The sequence below is a fragment of the Pantherophis guttatus genome, chromosome 2 (genome assembly GCF_059756535.1).
Source record: "Pantherophis guttatus breed Tessera chromosome 2, ASM5975653v1, whole genome shotgun sequence".
Classification (NCBI taxonomy): Eukaryota; Metazoa; Chordata; class Lepidosauria; order Squamata; family Colubridae; genus Pantherophis; species Pantherophis guttatus.
This window is the reverse complement of record NC_142064.1, coordinates 76,819,560-76,844,793: the sequence shown is the minus strand read 5'-3', so window position 1 is coordinate 76,844,793 and position 25,234 is coordinate 76,819,560. Positions and strand designations below refer to the sequence as shown.

Below are 25,234 nucleotides of genomic sequence, written 5' to 3'. Positions count from 1 at the left end.
ACGCTTTGCTCGCACTAGCACGAAGCCGAAGACACCAGCCTGAAGATGACGAGTGGGACCTCGCTCAACTGTTAAAGATACTGAGCTTGTGACAGCCCAGGTTCAAAACCCGACCGCTGCTTGACAGAGTGAGGTCCCATTACTTGCTTCTGGTTCAAAAGCATGCAAATTTGAGTAGATTAATTAGGAACCAATTCGGTGGGAAGGTAACAGCGTTCCATGTATAGTCATGGTGGCTACATGACTACAGAAATGTCTTCAGACAATGATGGCTCCCTCAACTAAGAAACGGATTTTAGCACCATCCCCTAGAGTTGAACACGACTGGACAGGGGAATATATATCCAAGAATTTTATGAAGGTAGCCAAGGATTACAAGTTTGCTTACTTTGGGTTTCTAATATTTTCTTCCTTTCTTTCAGTATCTCTGTGCGTATGTGAATTGAGAAGAGTTGTAGTATTCATTGTGACTGTTCCCAAAAGCATCTGTAGTAAACTGCAGTAATAGCAAAGTGACCACATATGCAGTGTCACAATGACACACAATGCCTCAATTACATACTTACATTCCAAAGCCTGATATATGCACACAAACTGCAGTATTGCGTGATGTTGTCACACATTACCATAATTTCACCCCACCCACCATTTTTCACATTTGCCCATGACTTTCCAGGTAAACTCTGTAGAGTTAAGTTTGATTCCTGTGGACTTCAAGGAAAAATCTATGTAGTTTTCTTGGCAACAATATGGCTTGCCATTGCCTATGCTCTGGGATTATCTGTTAAGTAGAAGATCTGACTCAACCCTGCTTGGCTTTTTGTAATTCAGATAAGATCATAGCTAAGTGCTATGAGTTACTTAGAATAAATAATGACCTACATACCATGCCTTTATTTCTGACATCCTGTTGCACCCATAATCAAAGTTATCGGTTTCTTCATTATTCAAATGGATTCTTAATTGGTGACTCAACCTTAAGTATGTTTACTGAGAAATAAGTCTTACTCACTTCAGAAAGGTACATTACCCGGTAATTTTGTTTGTGATTGAAGCAAGGATTTCATCTAGTGGTCATCTGGATTTTTTTCAAGACCAAATATGATAATTCTAATGAAGTTGATTTCTAGATCACAATAGCATACTTGTCTAAAATTATGAAATAAATCTTATGTAAATTTCATGTAATCCTGTAGCTAAAATTCGACATAAAAGTACCAGTGCTTCTGCAGGATTTTTTCCTGGGTTTGCAACTTAAGAAATGATTCTTCATATACAGTCTACTGACACCTTTATATCATTTAACAGAGTAATGTGTGACCCCAAACATTCTGTATGTTTGTATGCGCATCATCTTACTAAAACAGATAACAAGGAATCCTGTACCACAGTTAATTTTGATACTAGTTTATGACTTGAGACAACTCAAGAGTAAAGGTACAGCATGGAAGTATGTTCAACTTTTCATATTAAGAATTTTACCGTTCCATATGGTACTGCCCTTGAAGGCCATTCAGAAGGATCAACTGGTCCAGAATGCAGTGGCATGGGTAGAGATGGGCATGCTTTAGCATGCTTATGTTGACAACTCTGCTTTGTGAGTTGCATTGTCTGCCACTTTGGTTTCTGGATGCAATTCAAGATACTGTTGTTTGTTTGTTAATTTATTTGTATCACACCATATTATTATTATTATTATTATTATTATTATTATTATTATTATTAATTTGATTTATATGCCGCCCTTCTCCGGAGACTCAGGGCGGCTTACAATGCGTTAAGCAATAGCCTTCATACTTTTGTATATTTTATACAAAGTCAGCTTATTGCCCCCACAAACTGGGTCCTCAATTTACCTACCTTAGAAAGGATGGAAGGCTGAGTCAACCTTGAGCCTGGCGAGATTCGAACCTTTTATAAATAACTCAAGGTATTGAATGTACTTAATACTCTTCCTCGTCCTATTTTCCCCACAACTTGAAGAGATGACTTGGGCTGAAAGAGAGTGACTGGCCCAAAATCACCCAGTTGGCTTTTATGGATAAGGGGATTTGAACTCAGGGTCTCTAAGTTTCTAACCTGGTGCCTTAACCACTAGACCAGAGTTCCCTAACCTTTCTGGGTTGGCAGCCTTGAGTGGGGGAGGGGGGAATGTTTTTGTGGGAGGGGCAGGCACATGTGTGTGTGTGTGCGGACCTGAGCTACCACGATGTTTGCGGTGATGATTGTGTAAATGGGGCCGAGCGCCAATGACAAGGCTTGTGTGAGTGGAGCTGCAATCTCCTGCAATGCTTACAATGACATTAATGTGAGTGGAGCTGGGTGTGTGCATACCTGCTGGCTACTTGTGCCCCGGTGTCGATTAGGCCACAGCCCAGTAGTGGGGGATCCCTGCACTAGATCAAACTGGCTGTCACCTATAAAGTTCTACAGAACATGGGATCAGGCTATTTTTATAGATTGTGTGGTACACGTAGTCCTCAATTTACAATAGTTCAAAATTACAACGGCACTGAAAAAAGTGACTTGTGTTTTTCACTTATGGAAAATTGCAGCATCCCCTTAATCACATGATCAAAATTCAGATGCTTGGCAACCGGCATGCATTTATGATAATTGGAGTATCCCGGGATCATATGATCCCCTTTTGCGACCGTCTGACAAGCAAAGTCAACGGAGAAGCCAGATTCACTTAACAACCAGGTTACTATCTTAACAGCAGCATCAACTTAGCAACAACTGGCCAGAAAGGTCGTAAAACGGGGCAAAACTCCCTTAACAAATGTCTCACTTAAGAACAGAAATGTTGGGCTCCGTCGCGGTCGTAAGTCGAGGACCACCTGCAGAGAGTGGCTTTGGCTCTACTATCAAAGCTCGCACGCTTTTCAAACGAAGCGGCGCTTCCTCCTCCTTCAGGCCGGGAGGGCGCAAAGTTTTCCACCCAATTCGCTCTCGCTTGGGCGGAAGTCAAGCGAAAGCAACAGGAAGCCGCCGGCTGTTTATATACATATATACAGCAGAGAAAAGCGAGCCGGGTAGGAAGCGCAGAGGAGGGCTTCCCCCACCCCACGCCCAGGCTCCTGGCTCTAGGGCGCGCGAGCAGTTGGCCCGGGCCTCTTGGTGCGCGTGCGCAGGACGCTTAGCGGAAGCCGGCGGCGCGGCGCTGAATATCGCGCACGGGGTCCGAGGGGGCCTCCCGTCGGTGAGTAAACGACGCGAGAGTGACGCCAAGCGCCGGGAGGCAGCCCTGTCGCTCGGACGGGGCTGGTGGGCAGCGGAGGGGGAGGGGGGAGGAGGAGGGGGAGGGGGAATGGCTGGTGGCGGTGTGGAAAAAAAAGGAGCCGAATGAGCCAAAATCCTTGCCTGCCTCTCTTGCCTATGCCTCCTTGGTCCATTTCTCCTCCGCCTTTGTGGCAGGGCTGCTCCGCGCCTACCTTCCCTTTATCCCTTGAGCAAACCTTGAGCAAACCTTGGGGTCGGAGCGTGCTTCAGTGGCCTGGCTTGCCTGCCCAGGCTTCCTGCTTAGAAATGAGCAGGTGGGTGGGTGGGGGCGGGACATTCAAGAGGATCGACCAGTGCTTCATTTTGGAAGAATGTGTCTTCGCAAAATACGAATGTGTATGGATGTGAATGTGTATGGATGTGCTGTAGTAATTTCCCTGGGACTCGTTAAAACGCCCCTGTCCAGAATCGCAGGGGTATGACAACAAGCCTTGCCTTGGGAGCTCTTGGAGATCTTGTCCAACGCCATAGCTGCTTTTAATAAAAGAGTCCACATTCCCAACCCATACATTGCCATGCTCTCTTCCTCTCCTGGATCCAAGGAAGCAATCAATCTTTTGGTTTGATAGTGGAGAATACCTAGCTCAGATGTAGGATGAGGGTGGAGGTTTGTTGTCGGACCCACAAGCTTGGAAAAATGAGGCACCACTCTCAAATCAATGTCCTAAATTTTGCAGACCGCCCCCTCCCCCAAAGGACCCAGAATGGGTGGATCAGTGTTGCTGTCAATGCACCTTAAATGCATAAATTCCTAAGGCAGTGGTTCTCAACCTTCCTAATGCTGCGACCCTTTAATACAGTTCCTCCTGTTGTGGTGACCCCCAACCATAAAATTATTCCTAAAACCATTGAAAATACGTGTTTTCTGATGGTCTTGGACGAGGGGTCGGTGTGAAAGGGTCATTCGACCCCCAAAGGGGTCCCAACCCACAGGTTGAGAACCACTGTCCTAAGGGTTATAAATGGGTTGTTTGACTTGACTGGAATTCCAATGGTGAACATCATTCACCACATGAAAAAGCCTCTGCAGAATTGGCATAAACAATCTTCTGCTGATTCCATTCATTTAATTTTGTTTTCCCTGTAGACTGATTAAAGTTTTGTTTCTTGAAATGATGGGACAACCTGTTCAACCTGTCAACCACTTAAGAAGAAGCAAAAAGAGTGTCTTGAGTTGGTGATTGATAAAGAATTTGCCTGAGAAAGCCATAAACTACCCAAGAACATTATATGAGGAACCATGATTCCTCCCAGCAGTGGCTTACTAGTAAAGAAATTCCCTGCCAGGCAGGGTATGGATGTACAATGGACAAATCCTTTCAGCTTTACTTCCAGTTATATATCTAAAGCCAGTATCAGCCCTTTAAGGTAGCCAATTTAGGAAACAGATTCCACAAGGACTACTGAACCTTACTTTATTGTTGCAGAATATAATACAATTTTGACAGCCTGATGAAAGTTCTCTCTCCATGCTCTCATACTAAAGTAAATCAAAGCAAGAGACAATCTTGAGGGTTTTTTTCTCACTCCTTCCAGACGGCTAAACTGGTGTTTGCATAACTGCTGTTGAACTTCTTCAAGGGCAACTCCATGTTCCTCTTCACCAATGGCTATTCAGTTCAAGAGCTTTGCAATTTAGGTCCACTGGTGGATCTATGACATGATTTTAAAAAGTGACTATGAAAGTCAGGATCTGGTCTCCTTCTCAGCCCAAAGAGGATCAAGAGGGCAAGAGAATAGGTCAGGAGCTCGATGAAAAGGGGTGTTCTAACAGGAAACTGGCAGGATCAGTTGGAGCCACAAATTTGCCTATACATCATTTCAAATCTCCTCCTCCATGTATATCAACATAACCAGCATTGCTGACATACCATATCTGGAGGGAAGAGAGAAAACACAGCTTCCAGAGCAGAACACCTAAAGCTGTCTTCAGGCTGCCTCGCTTGTGAGTGGAGAAAAAGCCAATGGCCTGTAGATTTCTAGTTTGGAAAGATTTAGTGAATCCTCTTCATATGGGAGCGTATTAAGCTAAAATTAATAACCCATTTTGTCATGCAATCTTTAACCTAGTCTTCTGTTTCAGATCTATAAAAAGTTTATCATTTGTACATAATTCAATGCCAATTTCTGTTTAGTTTTTCAATTCCAAGTATCTTTTTATCCATATCAAACCTTTCTTTTAACTGAGTATATGAAAACCATTGAAAACAACATCTGTCTTCAGTCAATTGTTGTCTTTATATAAAATTATCCCTCCTGTATTAATATATCATAGGTGTGTTTTTTTCTATCTGCTGTTTCAGAGCTTGACATTTCTAATAGAACCTTTGTATCAAAGAGTTGTTCTGCAAAGTCTAATTACATAAATTCTCAGATATTGATTAGAATTATAGATCAGGTAATTCCAGCCCAGTTTTTTCTATAGCTTCCAAGAGCCAAGGATGATAGTGGCTGATATGGTAGTTAGATATATTAATCTTCCCATGCTTACTCTTCCAGGTCTTTAGTGATCTTTTTATAGCAGAAAACTTGCTCCATTCTTAACTATTGCCTCTCTAATAGCAAAGTGAAACTTTTGATAATTAAGTAGAAAAATGCTGTATGACCACTAGCTAAGGCTTAGTGAAGTAATCTTTCTTCTCTTGTATGTTTTCAGAATATGACTTGTTTTCATGCAAATTCTGATTTCTTTGCTGAAGTTTTATTGGGAAAGAAAAACTTGCCTTACCTTTTTTGAGTTTGAACATTTCCTATAGAGTGTTCTGTACCTGTATGTGGGAATCAGAGCTTCACTTAACACATTTTTGTAACTATGCATATTTTGCTGGAGCAAATTCTGTAAAAAACGATACTCTGCAGGAGTTGAGAATAAGAATTTTGTGCTACAGTTAATGCTTACAATTTAACTGTAAGTTTCTGAGCTTCTAAGACTCTCAGGCAAGAAGTGAAAAGCAAAAGGGGAAGTAGAGGGAAAAAATAACTGATGTTCAATTTAGGTTTGCATATAATTTCAATTTTTAATAGAATATTGAGCAAGTTGTCAACAAGCAGTGAATCCTGTGACATGCAGAGTATCACTGTGAAAATACTTTTAATTCAAATAAATTACAAACATTCCTACATTATTTTGTTCTGATTATCTTGACAAATTATGTGAAAATCAAGATAGTTACTTTCCTACAGAATGTGGTCACGTTAGCTAAATTCTCTGCACTTCATTTCTATATTACCCAGAATTCCCAGCCAGCAGGGTTAATACTTGTCCGATTGAGAGTTATGGGAGAAATCAGTTCAGCACATCCAGAACTCTACAGTAGTTTTGTGTTAGAATGTTTGGAATTGCAGCTGCACAGTAATTGTAATCTATTTTCTGTAGTTATCGATGAAAAATGGAAGAGTTCAGAGGAGTAAAAACAATATTTTGAAGGACTCTACCTCAAGGTTTTGAATGCTTTTTAGTAGTTATTCAGCATCTACATCAAACCATTGAGTAAAATTGTCAAAGGTTAATTATGACTATTTTTCTTTCAATATTGTTTCCCTTTTACATGTCACTTAGATGAGGCTGCAGAAGTGCTGAATCAGTACCTGGAACCAGTGATGGGTTGGATGAGAGCCAGGAGATTAAAGTTTAATTTCAACACATTGAAGATTCTGTAGGTATGTGGCTTCTCTATTCAGAGAACGGGTTGTAACTTTTTTTTCAAATCTGTCATAACTTGAAACAGTTGTTAAGCAACCACTTGTAAGTGGAGGACTATAATTACAGACTGAGGCCACATTGTAATTCTTATTCTTTATTTAAATGATTTTCAAATCTCCACCTCTAGTTAACCCTCTCTGGCTTTATGCGTCTTTGATTTTTCTTTCTATATTTAGACGACTCTATACAATCAATTCAGATTTGCTTCCACATAAATGAAAACAATACACCGGTAGTTATATAAAATAATTAAAAAAACAGCATATAGCAGTTGGGAAAACTGATGTCTTGTTCCCAGAAGGACAACAGGGTATAGATGCAGGCAAGTCTTCTTCAGAAAACAATTTCAAAGATGGGACATTTCTGTCAAGAAGACCAAGTCTTTAAAATCCCCACTTTTGCCATTAATGGTGTGCCATCCTCCAAGATGACTTCAGAATTACAGAATAACAGGAGTTGGAAGAGACCTTGGAAGTCTTTTAGTCCAACTCCCTGCTCAAGCAGGAGACCCTATACCATTCCAAACAAATGGCTGTCCAGTCTCTTCTTAAAAACCTCCAGCAATGGAGCATCCACAACTTCTGGAGGCAAGCCTTTTCTCTGATCATTTTCCCTGACAGGAAATTTCTCCTTAATTCTACATTGGATCTCTCTTTGATAAGATTCCATCTGTTACTTCAATATACAGTCCTTCAAATTAACAAGTTCAAAACCACACAAGGACTCTAAATTATGTACAGAAATGGGCCAGAAATCAGGTTATGAATGGTCAGCATTTTAGTAGACAATGTAACAACTCAGCTTTAAAGTGTAATTTCACAAAATCTTCAAACACAGCCTCACATACTGTATATGGCATGGTAACACTCATCCTGATCGTTTTAAAGCTGTAGCTAATCACAGTCAACCTATTTCCAGCCAAAGGAGAATGTAATTCATTCACTATCTTAAGAGGTACCCAACATGATGTCATAAGACTACATTGGTCAAAACTAGAACAATGTGCCTTCCTGAAAACTATGAAATGGACCCCAACAAAGAATAGGTCAAACCTGTTCTCAATGTTACGACAGCTACACCACATGATTGTATTTCAGATGCTTGGCAACTGGCTTGCATTTATGACTGGTTACAATGTCCCACAGGCATGTTTTCAAAAAATGTCAAAAACGCCCATTGGATAAGCTGGAATTGGATTAAGACCGCATGATTTGCTTAATGACAGTGGTGACTGCTTTACAACCATTATAAAAACAATTGTAAAATCAAGCCCAGTCATATGGTGAGTCGATCTAAAACAACCAAATCACTTATAACCAGAATTCCACTGTCAGTTGTGATTGTAAATTGAGGACTGCTTGTATTTCAATCCAACATAACTTCAGATTGGAAGCACTTTAAAAAATTTATAAATTTGCAGATATTATGATTAGGTTTTTTTAATTATTCACATTGCTTATCTAATTCTAATTACAATTCTTTTCTCCTTTAGGCTGATTTTTTCCCTTTCAGTGTGGGACAAACAGATTATGTACAATGGGACTACGAATTCATTTTGTTGTTGACCCTCAGGGCTGGTTCTGTATGGGCCTGTTAATCTTTATCTGGCTTTACAATACTCTCCTCATTCCAAAAATTATCCTCTTTCCACACTATGAAGAAGGACATATATCTGCAGCTGCTATACTATGTAAGTCAAATTTGTCATTTTCTTCATTCTATCCAGTTCTTATGTGGAAATAGAGTAGGCATCTAAATACTCTTCATGCGATTCTGCTTGACAGTTTGATATTGCTTCTTCTTTAATATTCTTCTTTTACATGGCAAGCATGAGGTAGAGTGCCTTTTAACTTTCAGAAATATATATATAATTCTTCTCTGTAAATTCCAAAATCCTACTAATTAAAGTTTTCTGAATGGAAATGTATCTGTTTTTCAGGCTACTATCTATTTTCATTGTTCTGTGTTGCTTCATTGTTAAGAGCTTCGGTAGCAGATCCAGGGAGATTACCTGAAAGCCCAAAGATACCAATTACAGGTACAGCTTATATCAACATGACTGAAGTAGTGTGCTTTAAATTAGTCACATGCCCAAAATATTGATCCATGTTTTGATCTGTCTCATGGTGGAAACTGTCTTGGTTGCCTAAGTCTATAAGGAATTGATACTCTTGATCCTCTGAATCTCTCAGCACCTTTTCATATCCTCAGTCATGGTATGCATTTCAACTTATATGCAGGTAGTCCTTGACTTACAGCCATTCCTTAAGTGACTGTTCAGAGTTACAGCAGCACTGAAAAAAATGACTGGTTTTGACATGACAGTTGCAGCGTCCCCATTGTCACATGATCAAAATTCGGGCACCCTAGCAACTGCATGTATTTATAATAGGTGCAGTGTCCTGGGGTCATGTGATCGCTATTTGTAACCTTCCCAGCGGGCTTCTGACAAGCAAAATCTGGGGGAAGCCAGATTTGCTTAATGATAGCATGAGTCACTTGACAGCTGCAGTGATTTGCTTAACAACTCTGGCAAAAAAAAGTGGTAAACTGGTGCAAAACGCACTTAAAAACCTGCCTTGCTTAGCAACAGAAATTTAGGGCTCAATTGTGGTCGTAAGTCAAAGGCTACTATACATACCATCCAGCGAATTACTGGCTGCTTTCAAGAAAGAGCTGAGGGAAGAGCTGGAAAATACCTTGAACTGATATTGCTGAATTTGGAGCTTTCAAATGAGGGTCAGCTCAGTTTTGTCCAACATACAAAAATGGCTGCCCCCATTCCAGTGGATGGAATTATCAACATTAAACAGAAGAAGCAGTATGTTATAATTAAGATAAGTGCCTACAGAAGTTCCATGCGTTTATTGCATGCAAATAGAAGAAGCTTAGATTATATTCTTGATTTTGTTGAATTATATTAAAGTAATCTGGGGAAGGTTCTTTTTTTGCAGGGAGGGAGAGTGCAAATATACCCAATATTCCAGAAGCAAAGATACTATATTTGTATGGTCAGATGCATTTATTTCCTGCTTTTAAATTATATTGTGGAGCTTGCCTTCTGTTAATGGTAGCTCTCTTATTAAAGAGTAACACCTTTATGACATTGGCTTTATGAGAACAGACTGAAAATCAGTTTCCCATCTGGCATTATTGCTAGTTTAATGATCTTGAATATTAGATTTCCAAACTGCCAATGTGCAAGTATGTCATTTTTCACCAAGTTGAGAAATATGGCAACTCATAGAAAACTTAAAATCAATCTTTATAAACATTTTTTTTAAAAAAATGGATTATTCACTATAAGCGTAATTTTATGGAAGTACTAGGTTTAATATACATATAAGAAACGTTTGGCCATGTCAATGTCCTTCTATTTAAGTTTCTGTTTCAAAATAGTTTTAACACTATTTTAGTGTGCTCAGATGTAAAAATAAAACCATTTTGCTTGTTTCATAAAGCAAATATGGGTATCATAGCTTGCATTTAACGTATTTTTGTGCTGAATTAAATGCATCCTTAAAAATAAAATTAATTTTAAAATATCTGCACATATAAATATTGGGAGCAGCTAGATATACCTAAATATATTTGAATTTGAATGGACTATATATAGGTTCTAAGATTTAATTTGAATTCTGAGGTTTATCTGGATATTATTTTCAGTGTGCTTTTATTATGACCCGTGATTCCAGTTTCACGTTCTACATGAGAAAATCCAATAGTTTTGATTGATTGCAATAAGGGACATAATTTTATATGTTTTCTTCTAAAATCCTCAACATTCGTCCCCACAAGTACAACAAGTCTGTTGTTGTTCTTGAAGAGAAGCAAGAACTTAGCAACAACTCTTCCTTTCAGTTAATGTTATCTTTATTTCTCTCTTTAGAAAAAGACTCTTGGGAATTATGTAACAAGTGTAATATGATGAGACCAAAGCGTTCCCATCACTGCAGTAGATGTGGGCACTGTGTTAGAAGAATGGATCATCACTGTCCATGGTAAGAGGATTCTAGCATGTCATATAATTTCATCTTTTTTAACTTCTAATTTAATTACAGTGACTCAGTAAGATTTTCTAATAATTACATATTTCTAAATTCTACAGCATGATAATGTTTCAGGAACCAAAATGATATTAAATTGAAATACAGGTAGTCCTCTTCTTACAGCAGTTCGCTTAGTGACAGTTTGAAGTTACAACGGCACTGAAAAAAGTGACATGACCATTTTTCACGCTTGTGATGTTGCAGCATCCCCATGGTCATATGATTTATATTTGGATGCTTGACAACTGACTCATATTTATGATGGTTGCAGTATCCCAGGGTCAGGTGATCACTTTTTTCACCCTTCTGGCAAGCAAAGGGGAAACCAGATTCACTTAACAACCAAGTTACTAAATTAACAACTGCAGTGATTCATTTAACAAATGTGGCAAGAAAAGACATAGAATGGGGCAAAACCCACAACAAATTTGACACATGAACATAAATTTTGGGCTCAATTGTGGTCGTAAGTTGAGGACTATCTGTATTAATTTTTTTTAAACATGAAATATAAATGTCGCCCTATAAAACCAAGAAACATTCCTATTATATTTCAAAAGTAGTTCAGAAGTAAAAGAATTCTTAGCCTTAAAATGCAACATTGGGACTTCTGAGAAAAAAATGGTGAACTGACTGAAGTTATGATAGTGCTGAAAAAAGTGATTTATGTTCAGTCCTGACACTTATGACTGTTCCAGCATCCCCATGGTCATGTGTTCATAATTTGGGTGCTTGGCAACTACCCAAACCTATTTTCGTGTTTCCCTGAAAATAAGACCCTGTCTTATATTTTTTTGAACCCCGAAATAAGCGTTTGGCCTTATTTTCGGGGAGGTCTTATTATTTTGGGGCGCATGGAGGAAGATGGGGCTCCTCTTGCTGTCTTATCTGATTTCCAGCTCTGCGTTTAAATATTTGCGGAGAGGGCTTATTTTCGGGGGAGGCTTATTTTAGCGCATGCGCTCAAAAGCCCGATTGGCCTTATTATCAGGGGATGTCTTATTTTCGGGGAAACAGGGTAGCATGTATTTACAATGGTTGTACAATCCTGGGATCATGTGATCAATGTTTACAAACTTCCTTTCCAACAGGCAAACTCAATTGGGGAAGCTGCATTTGCTTCACAACTGTGATTTGCTTAAAGGTCCTGGCAAAAAAAATTGGAAAAACAGGCATAACTTACTTAACGACCGCATTGCTTAGCGGTAGACCTTCCAATTGTGGCTGTAAGTCAAGGACTACTGGCATATACTATATAATCATCCTCTGACATTATTACAAGAAAGATATTCATTCAAGAGCAAAAAGATGCAACTTTATAAAAATTCCCTGCATAGCTAAACTACTTTATTATTGTGAAAGGTTATAGCTGGTAGAACTGGACCACTACAAATTTAGCTGATGAAGGTAAGGGAAGGAGGACAAATGCAAAGGAAAGTAACGATAAATGTTTTTCTGTTGCCCCAATTCTTTCAGCCACCGTGGGAAATACACTTCTCCCCTTAGAGGCCGCTAAGTTGTTTTTGATGCACCTGCTTTAGTGTTGAATGTTACGAACCTTTGAGTGTTGAATGTTACGAACCTATCTCTGTGTTTACATTGTTTTCTGCAGGATTAATAATTGTGTTGGTGAAGATAATCATTGGCTGTTTTTGCAGTTGTGTTTCTACACAGAACTCCTGAGTTCTTACACACTCCTACTTAATTTCTGCCACTATTACTACTTTGAACCATTAAGAAAAGTTAATGTGGTAAGAAAAGCTTCTGCTTGTCAGAATAGGATAAAAAGTATGTGTTAATGTATTTTGGTCATTGAAATAGTTGCTTTTGGATCAGGGAATCCATTATCTTACTTTCACAGATTGAACACTACCACTACACTCCCAAATCTGGTGGGCATTTGGGAGAACAGGATAAGAATCCATGAGAATTATAGGATGATCTAGAGCAGGGGGTGTCAAATTATGGCCTTTAAACCATACCCTGCTTGCCATCTGTATAAAAACAAGAATGGATGGGTGGTAAGTGGCAGATTGCCAGATCTGGGTGTCAGCTGAGCTTCCAGATTGGGTTCCTTGGCCTGCAGATCTTCCAACAGCATCCAAAGAGGTGGGCAGCATCTGACCCTTTACAAAAATAATCCCCTTCTGATCCCTGAAAAGATTGCACAGAAGATGGTAGAAGGAAATGGGGAGGGACTAGGCCAAGAGAGAAAAAAGAGAGTGAGTGGAGAAGAAAGGATGCCTTGGAAGAGCTGCAAGAGAAGAAGGGAGGCAGTGAAAGGGTAGAAGAAAAGAGAAATTTATTTATTTATTTATTTAATTTTAGCTTCAAAAATGTTAGGTAGTCCTCATTTAATGACTGCCTCATTTAGTAACTGTTTGCAGTTATAACAGTAATGAAAAGTAACTTTGCAATCAGATCTGGCATTCATGACCATTACAGGTCTGTGAAGCAAAGGAAGGCTGATCATACAGTCATGATGTCTCATTTAGTGACCACTTTGCTTAATGATCAAGTTGCCAGTCCCAGTTGAAGTCACTAAACAAGGTCAGCTGTAATGTCAGCTAAATTTGGGGATGATTATTGATGTATGGAGTTGAGATCTTGATGTTCTGCGGAACCGCTTCATCCCATTTTTACTTTGTCCTTTGGCAATAAGGAACAAAAATAGTGAGGAAAACCTGTTTTATCAAGACAAAAATTCAGAATAATCAACACTTACACAGTGTCAACTGCAGCAATTAATGCCTTGTCATATTTTATTCTTTCTCATTCTCTTTACACTAAGTGGTCTGAAGCATTATTACCTTCCTGATTGATTATAGGACTAGTTCAGCTTTTCTATGATGTATCATAGCCACAACATCTCTATCATGCAACAATTGTCACAACTGTTTGTTAGGCTGCACTGCAGATAGAATCAAATTATCGATTACTTGGGGTTTTTCCCCCCCAGATTTTAAAATCTAAATAAAAGTAATATCTACTAGGTATTGACTCAGAAACTTTGTTTATGACAAACTTCAGCAAGATCCAACCTGTAAAAATATTTAATGTTTTTAATGTATAAATATTAAAAATGAACTTCAATAGGTCTATGTTACATTAAATAGATTGTAGACTATAAAAGCTTTTCTTATGAACTAACAGATATTAGCATAGTAGAATTGACTATAATTTGCACATTATGTTGGAATGACTGCAGCATAGAAGTATTTGATAAAGGAGTAAAAGAATACACATTTTGTTGGAAAGTCTGCAGATACTGCAGTTGTTTGTCCAGTAGGAGGAGTAATTTTGCAAGATCTCTCTAGAAAGGAATTGTGTACAGCATACAGATTTCTTGTTAATTATCGGAAGTAATTGCAAATGTCAAAATTTCATAAGCCGTCATAGGGAAACACAAGAGTTGTTGCAAGATTTAGTTTTTGTAATAGTTTTTACTCAATTTGTATTTTTAAAGTGTATCAGCTATGTAGGAGATGATCAGGGTATGCATTGCTGACTCCTGTAGAAAACAATCTACAATGGTACAAAATATGAGTAGCAAAAAAAAGTGTGAGGGAACACTTTTTTTTGCTACTCATATTTTGGCCAAAGAACCTGTAATTTTGAATTTTGGAGTACCTTTTTGCATTTCCTGCTTATCAGAATAACAACATTAAACTGTTATATTTTATTTTACAGGATGTCTTTGTGTTCAGACATGAGCTTGCCCTAACAAGAATATCGACATTCATGGGTTTAATTATGTTAGTTGGAATTACTGGACTCTTTTATACTCAGCTAATTGGTATATTTAATGTAAGTATTTAATTCCTTTGAAATATTTTTATGAATATATTTATGCAGTGCTGAAAGTATATAATCTGTTGTTGTTCTTCAGCTGTTCAGTTGTTTCCAACACTTTGTGACCCAAAGCTTATCAATTTGCCAGATATGTCTGTCAATAGCAACTATTTTTGAGTTCTTGTAAGCTCCCACTTGTGTTGTATTTCATAACAGTATTATCTAAACATCTTGTCTTGTTCTGGCCTTTAACTTTTCTTAGCAACAAGGTCTTCTCTAATAACTCTTGCCTTCACATTATGTATCTATAATATTTAAGTTTTTGCTTCATTATAAGTGCTTCCTGGAAACAGTCTAGTTGTATTTAATCTAGTACTGAGCAATTTTTTGTTCTTGTGATCCAAAGTATTCTCAGCAATTTTCCCCAGTAGTATAGTTTTATAGGTTTCAGTTCATTCAGCCTTTCTGATGGTCCAACTTTCACAACTATTTGTTACAACTGGGAAAATCATATTGTTAAATGAATAACATTCTACAATTATTTGCAAAGAATGCTGGGACTAATGGAAAGACAATTAGAAAAGAATAATGGAACATTGTTTTTGTATTTGATTAATGCATGACGATTATATGCATAAAAACAGAGTCTGAAATGAATAATTGGTGAAGAAGATAGCAAAATGGACTTGCCTGATTAGGGAAAGGACAATAACCACATTTATTAGTGACTGGAATTCCTTTATAGATTTTTTATTGAAGAAAAAAATGATTTATGTGATTTATAGGTTTGACAATAGAAAGAGTAGGCTATGAAAAGAAGGGAATTGTAATCTTAGCATGTAATTTTAAGAGAGGGGGTAAAATATAAATACATTTATAACCATTCTTAAGTTCAGAAGCTGCTTCTTTATAACATTGTCTTCTTTTTCCTTTCTTATCTGATCTTTATTTTTCCTTATTTTCTTTATTTCTTTTCTAAAATTTGTACTGTTTTTAATCCTGTTATAATTTCTTTACTAAAAGTTATAATCCAAAATTATTTGCCAGGAATGCGTTAAAAGAATATAAAACAGTAAAAACAGAGGGGAAACAGGCAGATTTGAAGACTTAGAACAAATGCTTATAAGAATTTTAAAAAAAAGAAAAAGATTGCTGAAACTAGTTGGAAGGCCATATCTCTGAGCTCATACTGCGTAGCTGGGTGGTAGCATTAAAAAATCTCCCTTTACTTGCAACTATCATACTTCCCTTGATACAGGCACCAAAAGAAAAACTCAGGGATTTTTGTAAATACACGTTTGAAGATTTCATCTATTAGTACCTTGGGCCCAAATCAGTTCAATGTTAAAGGGTCAAAACAGAGTTGGAAACCAAATAACAGCCATTTTGTTGGCAATAATATGTTCATAGTGCTGAGTTCCAGCTACCAGTCTCAGAACTTTATTATCATTTGACTGAAGTTTCTGGACCATTTTCAGAGGCAGCCCTGCGTTAATTGCAATTCAAATGAGAGTTTCCCAGAGGATGTATTATTGAAGCAGGCTAGATCCCCATCTAATTAAGATTGTGGCTGGTCCAGAAGCTTGTGCTAGAAGAAGCCATCCTCATCTATAGGGGCAATTGTGTGCCTAATGATAATTATAGATCATGAACCTTTTAAATCAAGAACCTGTTCTTTGAAGAAGGTGTATTTCCTTGCAGGACAGGATGGACCAACTCAATTCAGAATTAACTAGCTACTGTTACTGTCTTGTTATAATTTAGTTTCAATTTATTAGCATTTCTCTAGTCCATTATATGTGACAAAGAACCAGTGTAGATCAGCCAGTCCTTTTTAGGAGTTTGATATAGAGGATAAATAGTTGGCAACGATGAAGGCATAACCTTAAGTCCCTAGATCAGAAGATATCAAATTTGGTGGCCATTAAGTTGTGCACACCCTCTCTCCAAATAAAACTTTTTCACTGTGCTCTGATACAGTTCCTTTTCTCTTTGTCCACTCAGAATGGGAGTGTGATCTGGAAGTATTCCAACTATCTTTCTCAAGCCAGACTAGTGTAGTGGATTGTTTCTAGAAGTAGTGTCTGGGATTCTGGCCTAACTTCTGGCTCTAACACTTTTATACTTCCGGTAGCTGTTCCTGAAATATCCCCAACCTGTTCTTGAAATGCCACCCAAGTGACTTAATCAAGATTAAGGCTATCTTCTTGTTTAGTCTAACATTCTTTCTCACACCGGGGTAGTATGGCTGATTTGGATTTCTTTTGGGGGAGCCGCCATAATAGATCATGGCCCTGAGGCTGATCTCCAGGTAGCCTAAGCACTGCAGCTTTTTCTTTTTTCTAGTTAATCAGTACTCATTGAGGTGCCCCCGCCGAGTTTTAAGTGAAATGATTGGGGAAGCATTGATGCAGAATCAAAGGATAGACATTTGGGTTGAAAATTTAGTTGAGTAAAGTAATTTAACTCAAGGGTCATATAATACTGGTAATACAACTAAAAGATTAAATATCAGGGTAGTCAAACTAATACCAATACCAATATTTGTAATACCAATACCATTCATTTTATTTCATAAACACATCTATTTATTGATTTTATATCTTTGTGTTTGCTTGAACTTTTAACTATCTATTGAGGTTCCTTAATCTCTGTAACCATTTTGAGTTCTAATAAAGAAGTATTTGTGCAGGGTTTTTGACCTGTGATAGCTCCAAACATATGAAGTTCTGTTTAAAATGGAACTTGTTCCCTAATAGAGAGAAATATAATTGGCTGTCTAAAGATTGCCTAGTTCAGCAGGAGTTGTTGAAAAAAAAGTAGAAGAATCTACAGTATGTAATCTGAATTACATGAAGCAAAACCAGGTTTTGATACCCCTTCCAGAAGGTCAGATGGATGGCAGCAGTTCTGGTTTCTGGTGGTAGGATGTTCCATAGGTCTGGGGTGGAAAATGATCTTCTTGACCCCACCAGTTGGAATTCCTTGGCTGACAAAGTCTGCAGCTGAAGTACCCTTATGGCTAAATACCACCTACCATTAGCCTGAATCCAAAGTTTAGAAGTGCTGTATTCCTGATTTCTTTAGATGTATTAGAAAGAAGCTTAAATCTTTTAACATTTTAAAGCATTGATTAAAAAAGGCTCCTCTTCCTTCTTTGCTTCCATAATTTTTTCTAAAAAAATTTCCCAGTGAGAAGATACTGTATAATGGAAAAATAATGTGCTTCATTGCTACACGCAAGGAGTCTTTTTTTTTTTTTTTTTTTTTTGCAATTTCTAGTTTATGTTAAAAATCTTGTATCTAAGAGAAGAAATACGTTTTGGAGGGTTTAGATGTATTTGAAAGGAATCAGCCTTTCCCTGTTAAACCCACATCTGTAACTGGTAGGAAGCTGTTCTCATCTTGCTTATAAAACAGTAATCGTTTTTACACCAAGACACTACTTGTGATCCCTAGTTGTGATCTAAACTTTGTTCGGGCAGTGTATACATGTATACTATTATGTATATTTCCTATGATTGCTGTTGGTATTGTTAACCTCCTGTGACCTCTATTGAATGTATGCAGGAGTTGAAGGAGTGGCGGATTATTTTTCAATTGTCATAGCAGTGAGAAATTTGAAATGAGTTCATTTCAAATGAGTTCATTGGTTGCACATGACTTTAAAGAGCTGTTATTGCAATGGTAGTTTCCTGGTATACTTATTTTCACAATTTCTGTACAAAGCTTATCAGTATAGTTCTAATCACTTAGCTACTGAATTAATTCTAATCACTTAGCTACTGAATTTAAAAAAAAATACAAATCAGTATTTTTAGCTTCGTATTGTTCTTTCATGCACTTTTCAGAGCTTGAGTTATCTGAAGTCAACAATAATAAATTAATCTGAAGTTAATGAAAATTTAGCATGATCAACATGTATATTGTGCAATCAATTAATAAGGTTTTATGCAATATACAAGTTAAAATGAATAATATTTAGTATTTTTCCTTTCCTTTTTATTTTCTGGTAATTTTGGAGGCAGAAACATTTTGGATCGATTTTTTTTTTTAAACTAAATTTTACATTAGATTTTTATTTGATCAGCTACTTATCTGGAGTGTTTTGTATAAATGAAAAATCCAGGTTATCAGTAACTGCTGAAAATATGGTAACAGGATAATCGCTTAAGCAGTGATTCTCTGATGTCATTGTGGGAGGTTAGCAAAAGAGGATTATCCATGACCCAGATAAAATAATTAGAAATTACTTGGACACTTACAAATGAATGATTTACTGTACTAATCTCATTTCCAAAGTTAGAAAAGATCTGTCTCTCAATATAATACTGCCAGATGTTTTTAGTTGAAATGCATCCTTTGAAGAGACTAATCTGAAGCCTAATTTTAAGGATTATCTTTGATTATTTTTATTTAAAATCTTAAACAGGATCTGTTTTTATTTTCCATATGTTATTGCAAATGATTAACAGAGTTAACAGATTTTTTAAAAAAAGAATGATAGTCTGGAGCTCATTGCATTTCAGATGTAGATCGTGATATCGGTTTTGGTATTGTTTTGGGGTTCCTTCAAGTTAGTCTTTTGGAATTCTTGAATGGTTCAACCAAAGCAAATTGATTTCTTTACACATTTTTTTAATTAAAATGGTGAATTGTACAAGTGTTCTAGCCAATGTTATACTTTCAATGAAGAAGACTAGATCTGCATATGGGACATTTTCAGGCTGTGTTGTAATTAGTGACTCCAAACTCACTGTTATCCTTGGAAAAAGGAGAAGAATATTTTATTGCCTGACACCAGCCATTTTACAGCTAAATTTCAGCAAGGCAAATTTGAAGTATGGACTGGGGAGGGGTTGCATTTGCAGCCCACAGGTGGCCGATCTCTGAATGGTTACAATTATATGTCATTTGTACTGTGATTACACTCTGGCTATAATTTTTCAGATATCCTAAAAATAAATACAATTTGTGCCCTACGAGGCTATCAGCGAATCTCATTTATGCTCTATTAATCTTCTAAGAATAAGGGAGTGCCTGGTAGAGGAAGCTTCTAGGAGGCAAACTATTTTAGCCTTCTTGTCTAAATAGGCCTCCAGTAAACTATTTTCTCACTGAATGGTAGCAGCACATTTCCCTGCTGTTTAGGGAGAGAAGAATTGAACAGGCTTAAGATTTCAGTGACTTTGGGAGGAGCCCCAGAGGTCTTCCATTTCCATTTCCTCTCTTAAACTCAACCCCTGTAAACCCAAATTGGGCTGAATAAGTGACCTTTCCAGCTCATAAGGAGCAAATGGTAGTCTAGGCCAATAAAACATTCCCCAACCTATTCCAGGAGCTATACGGTTTTCTCATATTGGAAAATTTAGTCTATCCTTGCACCTGAATTGGTTGGTTGATTATTTTTTACCTGTTGCAATTGAGCGATTCATCAGGTGACGGTCATGACATTAAAAAGCCATGGTACAGTGCATTAAGTAAGCAATCAAAAAAAGCCGTAAGTATAGAATAGCCATCATAGAAATGAGGAAAGACAAAGAATGAAAGACCTCTTAATTCTATTTCATCTCATTTTCTAGACTAATAAAGTAGGAACTTATTGAATTTCAAAGGGTAAATAATACCCTAATATTGGTCCTTGCATCCGAAAAACATTGTTGGGACTTCATCCACTTTTTCTAAAGCTTCTCCTGCACATGAGATGGGTTAAAATTGGTCAGGGAAGCTGATCCTAAGACTGATATTTCTGCCTGTGTGTGTTTATAAATTGGAAACTGTTTTCCAAATTTTCAAGATGTCTTTTTATTTTTTTACCAGCAGATACTACAGATTTTTAGCTTGTTATTTCATATAAGCTATTTTTGTGACTTATTTAAGATGCCATTGAGCTATGGTGCCTCCAGCTGTGATCTCCTCAGATGTACTGAGCTAAGTAGGGTCATTCCCGGTCAGTAGCTAGATGTACAGCTATGGGAGAAAGCTTAAACACTAAAGGAAATGTTGGCAATTCAGAAAGCGAAACATTTCTTCTGAAGTGTTATTAAATTAATCAATGCCCTGATAAGGCCTGCTGTTGCTTCCTGAGGTCAGGTCAGGGTGGCAAATGTATGTATTTTTTCCTTTTTACCAGAACAGTTTTTACATCTAGATCTAGTCTGAAGGCAATTTTGCAATAATGTTCTTTTCTTACCGTGTAAATGAATTTTTGTACAATTCTGAAGAATTGTAGTCTTTCCTTAAGTTCTTTTTTTAAAAATTGATTTACTTGATGCCATGTTCTTCCCATAGGTTATGTCATATATGTCAAAAAAGCTATTCTTTTCTTAAGTATCTAGACATCTTTAGCATGAGCAGATTTTCATTTTTTTGAGAATTTTTCCTTACCATTCATGCTTAGCATTTTGTTACATATTCATCCTAGAATTTTCACAATCCAGTATAGCTTTTGCATTTTGGTGTTTGTGAGATGTTCTCTGTGTGAATTTGGATGTTAAACATAGATATTGAAAACTTTGACTTCAAGGTAGATGTCTAAGATACTTACGTTTCTTATACAAAAATTTGCATATGTCCGTGTTTGAATTGTAAGCCCAAAAAAGATGCCTTGTGATTATGTTTCTTGTGATTATGTGGACACAACCGAGCAGTTTACTTGGCAGTTTTAGAGAAGTGCTTTGCCATTGCCTTAATCTGAAATGTGCATGTCTTTTAATTTGCTAGTCTAGATTATAATCATACTGGTTCCCATTCAAATACAAAGTAATCCTATCCTGCTTAGTTTCCAGGTTAAGTCAACCAGATGGCCATGGTTAAAAGTTTTTTTTTAAAATCCAGATAATAAAAATTCTTTAAATAGGGAACAGAGAATACAACCTTGGTATTAATACTGAATTAATATGGTTATAACACTCTGTATAAGTGAATATTTATAGTGAAATAGAGTCAAACAATATCTGCACTGTCTGCTTAAATTTTGTTTCTCTAAATTCCCACATATAAATGTGAAAATAAAGTAAGAATGGAAAAATGTAAGTTTATTCATATTCAGTCTTTTTTTGTTTTTTGTTTATTACTTTGACATTTTTTGCATTGTTTTTAATTTATTTTCCCTTTTGCCTTCATTTAATTTTAAATTATTATTTGAAAGAAATCTAATACTGTAACTTTCGTGACTTTGTATGCTGAACCTCTAGCAAAGCCCAGTTCAAAATGAATGTCAGATTTCCCTTCTGCTTGGGAGGATATTTTGAATTAACCTTGACTTGGGAGAGGTCATCTGCCAGCCCAGTCATTACCTAAGATCCAAAGAAAAATGTCCTGTTTCCTTGATGTGGCTGTATTGCTCAAGCTGAGGATGCTGAATTGCATTCTGTCATATTGGAGAGATTTTTAATTAATTTAATTGTCCAGTTCAAATAGTTCAACGAAGACCGGATGAGACTAAAAGGGTTTGCTCTTATTTCAGTTTGACCAAGGTCTGAATTACAACTCCACAATACATGCTATACTATACAATTTGTTTTTTGTTTTTTAAAAAGGAATTACTTCTTAATTCAAAGTTTAAATTAAGGATATGTTTTAATTTCAGAAAATACCTGAATTATTTCAGTCAACATCTCATTATTCTCAATTTAATATTTGCTAAAATAATAAGTGGCACACTAGTTTGATCAAGCATAACAAATAAAAGAAATTATTTTGGCCACAGCTCTAAAGATCCATTATATTCAGACAATTGAAACACCGCATTACATCATCTGACCAAGTAAGAAACTCACACTGAAACAGAAGACATCTGTATTTCTCTTGGGTGGTAAGATTACAGTAAAACTCTAGAAAGTTTGTTACCTATATATTTTTTATCTGTATCTGTATGTGCTTATACACACAGAGAGAAATAGAATACCTCATTGTCAAAGATATGTCAAAAATTTTCTTTTTTGTTTTTGTAAGCATTCTACTTACGTGCTACTTGTATATATTTTTGAAGAATAATGTTCTTTGTATTTTCATGATAGGAAGAAATATTTAAGTTTTTTTTTTTTTTCTTAAAATAGGACATTACAAGTATAGAAAAATTGGCCAACTGTTGTGAAGAAATGTGAGTATCATTTTGTTTTGTTAAAGTCTTTATAGAGCTTGGCAATAAAATGCATGTGTGAGATACACGTAGGGCATTAATGAAAGCTTAGCTTACCTTTTTCGCAATGATTCACACGGTGCTTTAATTAAAAAAAAGTTCTATCTGATACATTCAAAGCAATGCTTTCAAAGCATGGTCCAGAAAGGGAATTTGTTTTGTTTTGCTCTCTTTTGTTGGCAAACAGTTTGTTGATTATGAGGAACATCTTAGTTCTATAAGTGCAAAGGCAGTTTGTGTTTCTTAAAAGTCTCAGCTGCCGCTGAAGTGAAAGAAAAGCTTTGCTTAATGGCGACTCAGATGTAATTCATCAGAGTCAAGTAATGGATCCCCAGCCAATCTGTATTGTTCTAGTTGACTGAAGTGCACCATGGGAGTGCTGTCTTTCACTAATAATGCTGTTGTCTGTAGATCAAGACCTCGAAAGCCATGGCAGCAGACCTTCTCAGAAGTTTTTGGCACTCGCTGGAAGATCCTGTGGTTTATTCCTTTCAGGCAAAGGCGACCACTGCGCATTCCCTACCACTTTGCCAATCACGTCTAAACAGATGGATGGTAGGCACAGATGGGTTCTCCATGCTGGATGTGTGTTGCAGGTTTTGTGATAATAGAACTACGGCACTCCTAAAGTCAATTAAAATCTACCCACCAATCTTAGACGTCACAACGTGCCCCAGGCTTTATTTTAATAATGAAGATCTTTATTCTGCTTAGGGATTAAGGCACACTTCCCTATTTACGTTCAAAGTGTACTTACATTCAGATTAGCATCGCAGAGAAATCACTGCAGGTTCATAATAAAAACAATGATTGATGTACAAATATTATTTTTCTTTTGATACTGGATAATACAATTGATTTTGCTAGAAATTCTGTCATTTACACAGATCAACAGGTTCGGAAGTGTCTTGACTGGTTTGAATTGCTTTTTTTTTTTTTAATCAGTTGTACTAGCTGGGTTATGTAGAAATGTCTGTTTTCGTATTCATTAGTTTTAATGCCTCCAATGCCTTTTTATTTATGATGCATGTTGTTAAAATGCAGCTTATCTCTAGAGAAGACTGGCATTTTAACAATGGATTTTTAAAAGGAAGAATGATATTTGTTCCTGATGTTTTAAAAAAAAATTGTTGTTATGTAAAAACAAGGCATAAAATCCATTGCTCTTTTGAAAGAAAAATAGGTTATAAAATGTGCAATTTTCTTCTTTGTACATGCAATAATTAGCCTTAAGTGCTATATGTGTCTTAGAAGTATATACTGAGTTAAAAAAAAACAAAGCTTATGCCATGATCCAGCCAAAGTTAAGCACCTTTTAAATCCTACTTATATTAGTGGTACATTTAGTATTTTTTTTCATTCACTCCCAAAAGGACAGGCAAGCTGCTGTGTTGCAAATGGAATACTGGCAGATACGTTTTTATGCGTTTAAACTGCAATCCTATACACTTACCTATAAGTGATTTATTTTGAATAGATATGCATAGGATTCTACTAAGTGCCTAATTTTGGTGCGATTGTGCCTATAAAATTTATCAACATTTACTATATCGTATCTACTGAAAACATATACAGTACTGTGGTGTTGTTTCTATGTACTATGTTTCCTGTTTTGTACTGTCGCCACTAGAAGTATTTAAAATTTAAATTTCATGCGTCCATAGATCAGGTAATATATGTTGGAGATATTTTAACAATAGTATTTATATAGTAAATATAGATGTTACATTTAGCATTATCTACTATTACATTCTAAATAGATGATATGAAGCGAAGCAGGCATGCCTGCAAAGCAAGATTATGATTGGCAAAAATAGGCAATTTGAGTTGTAGATAAATTAGTCTTTTGGTTTGCATCCCAGCTATTTTTTAGTAGTAAAATTTTAGGAAGATCATTCTTTTAAAACGAATGCTTGCTGAGTCGAGGCTTATATAGAAACAAAATCAGTGACCAGTTTTGAAAACTCTCTTAAGAAGCATCCCCTTAGGTAATTAAGAAGTATGGGGGTATGGAAGTGGCCTTGAGCTTCTGGATAAAGGGCAGGATATTCTAATAAATAAATAGGCCCAACTGGGAGGACATGTTGGCTTAAGCTCAGGCTTACAACAGGCATGATGTACCTATGTGCATTGTTGAGAATGCATTTTTTCATTCACTTGGCCTTATCCTATCCTTTCTCCACTTATGTTTGCCAAATAAGTCAAGAAGTGAAAGATAACTTCAGTTCTTGCATCTTTACTGTACTTTTGAGCCTTTGTGCTTAT

General features: G+C 36.7%; 1 protein-coding gene across 2 annotated transcripts; it reads left to right on the top strand.

The window, feature by feature from the left end:
* Window positions 1-2,939: 2,939 nt before the first annotated feature.
* On the top strand, window positions 2,940-24,149 carry ZDHHC21 (zDHHC palmitoyltransferase 21). 2 transcript variants are annotated; one of them, XM_034410459.3, is made up of 9 exons: window positions 2,940-3,202; window positions 6,842-6,942; window positions 8,478-8,675; window positions 8,925-9,023; window positions 10,875-10,986; window positions 12,647-12,785; window positions 14,725-14,841; window positions 22,887-22,930; window positions 23,381-24,149. In XM_034410459.3, the coding sequence occupies exons 3-9, from the start codon at window positions 8,522-8,524 to the stop codon at window positions 23,511-23,513; spliced, it is 798 nt and encodes a 265-aa protein (XP_034266350.1). In that variant the 5' UTR covers window positions 2,940-3,202; window positions 6,842-6,942; window positions 8,478-8,521; the 3' UTR covers window positions 23,514-24,149. The 2 variants fall into 2 exon arrangements, with proteins under 2 accessions (XP_034266350.1, XP_034266351.1); XM_034410460.3 differs by lacking the exon at window positions 2,940-3,202 and adding an exon at window positions 3,287-5,227.
* Window positions 24,150-25,234: the final 1,085 nt, after the last annotated feature.

Coding starts and splice junctions, on each gene's coding strand:
- ZDHHC21 (XM_034410459.3), top strand. CDS start 8,522: ATGGGACTACGAATTCATTTTGTTGTTGACCCTCAGGGCTGGTTCTGT. Junction 12,786..14,724: donor CATTAAGAAAAGTTAATGTG/GTAAGAAAAGCT, acceptor TTTATTTTACAG/GATGTCTTTGTGTTCAGACA. Junction 22,931..23,380: donor GCCAACTGTTGTGAAGAAAT/GTGAGTATCATT, acceptor TGTTGTCTGTAG/ATCAAGACCTCGAAAGCCAT.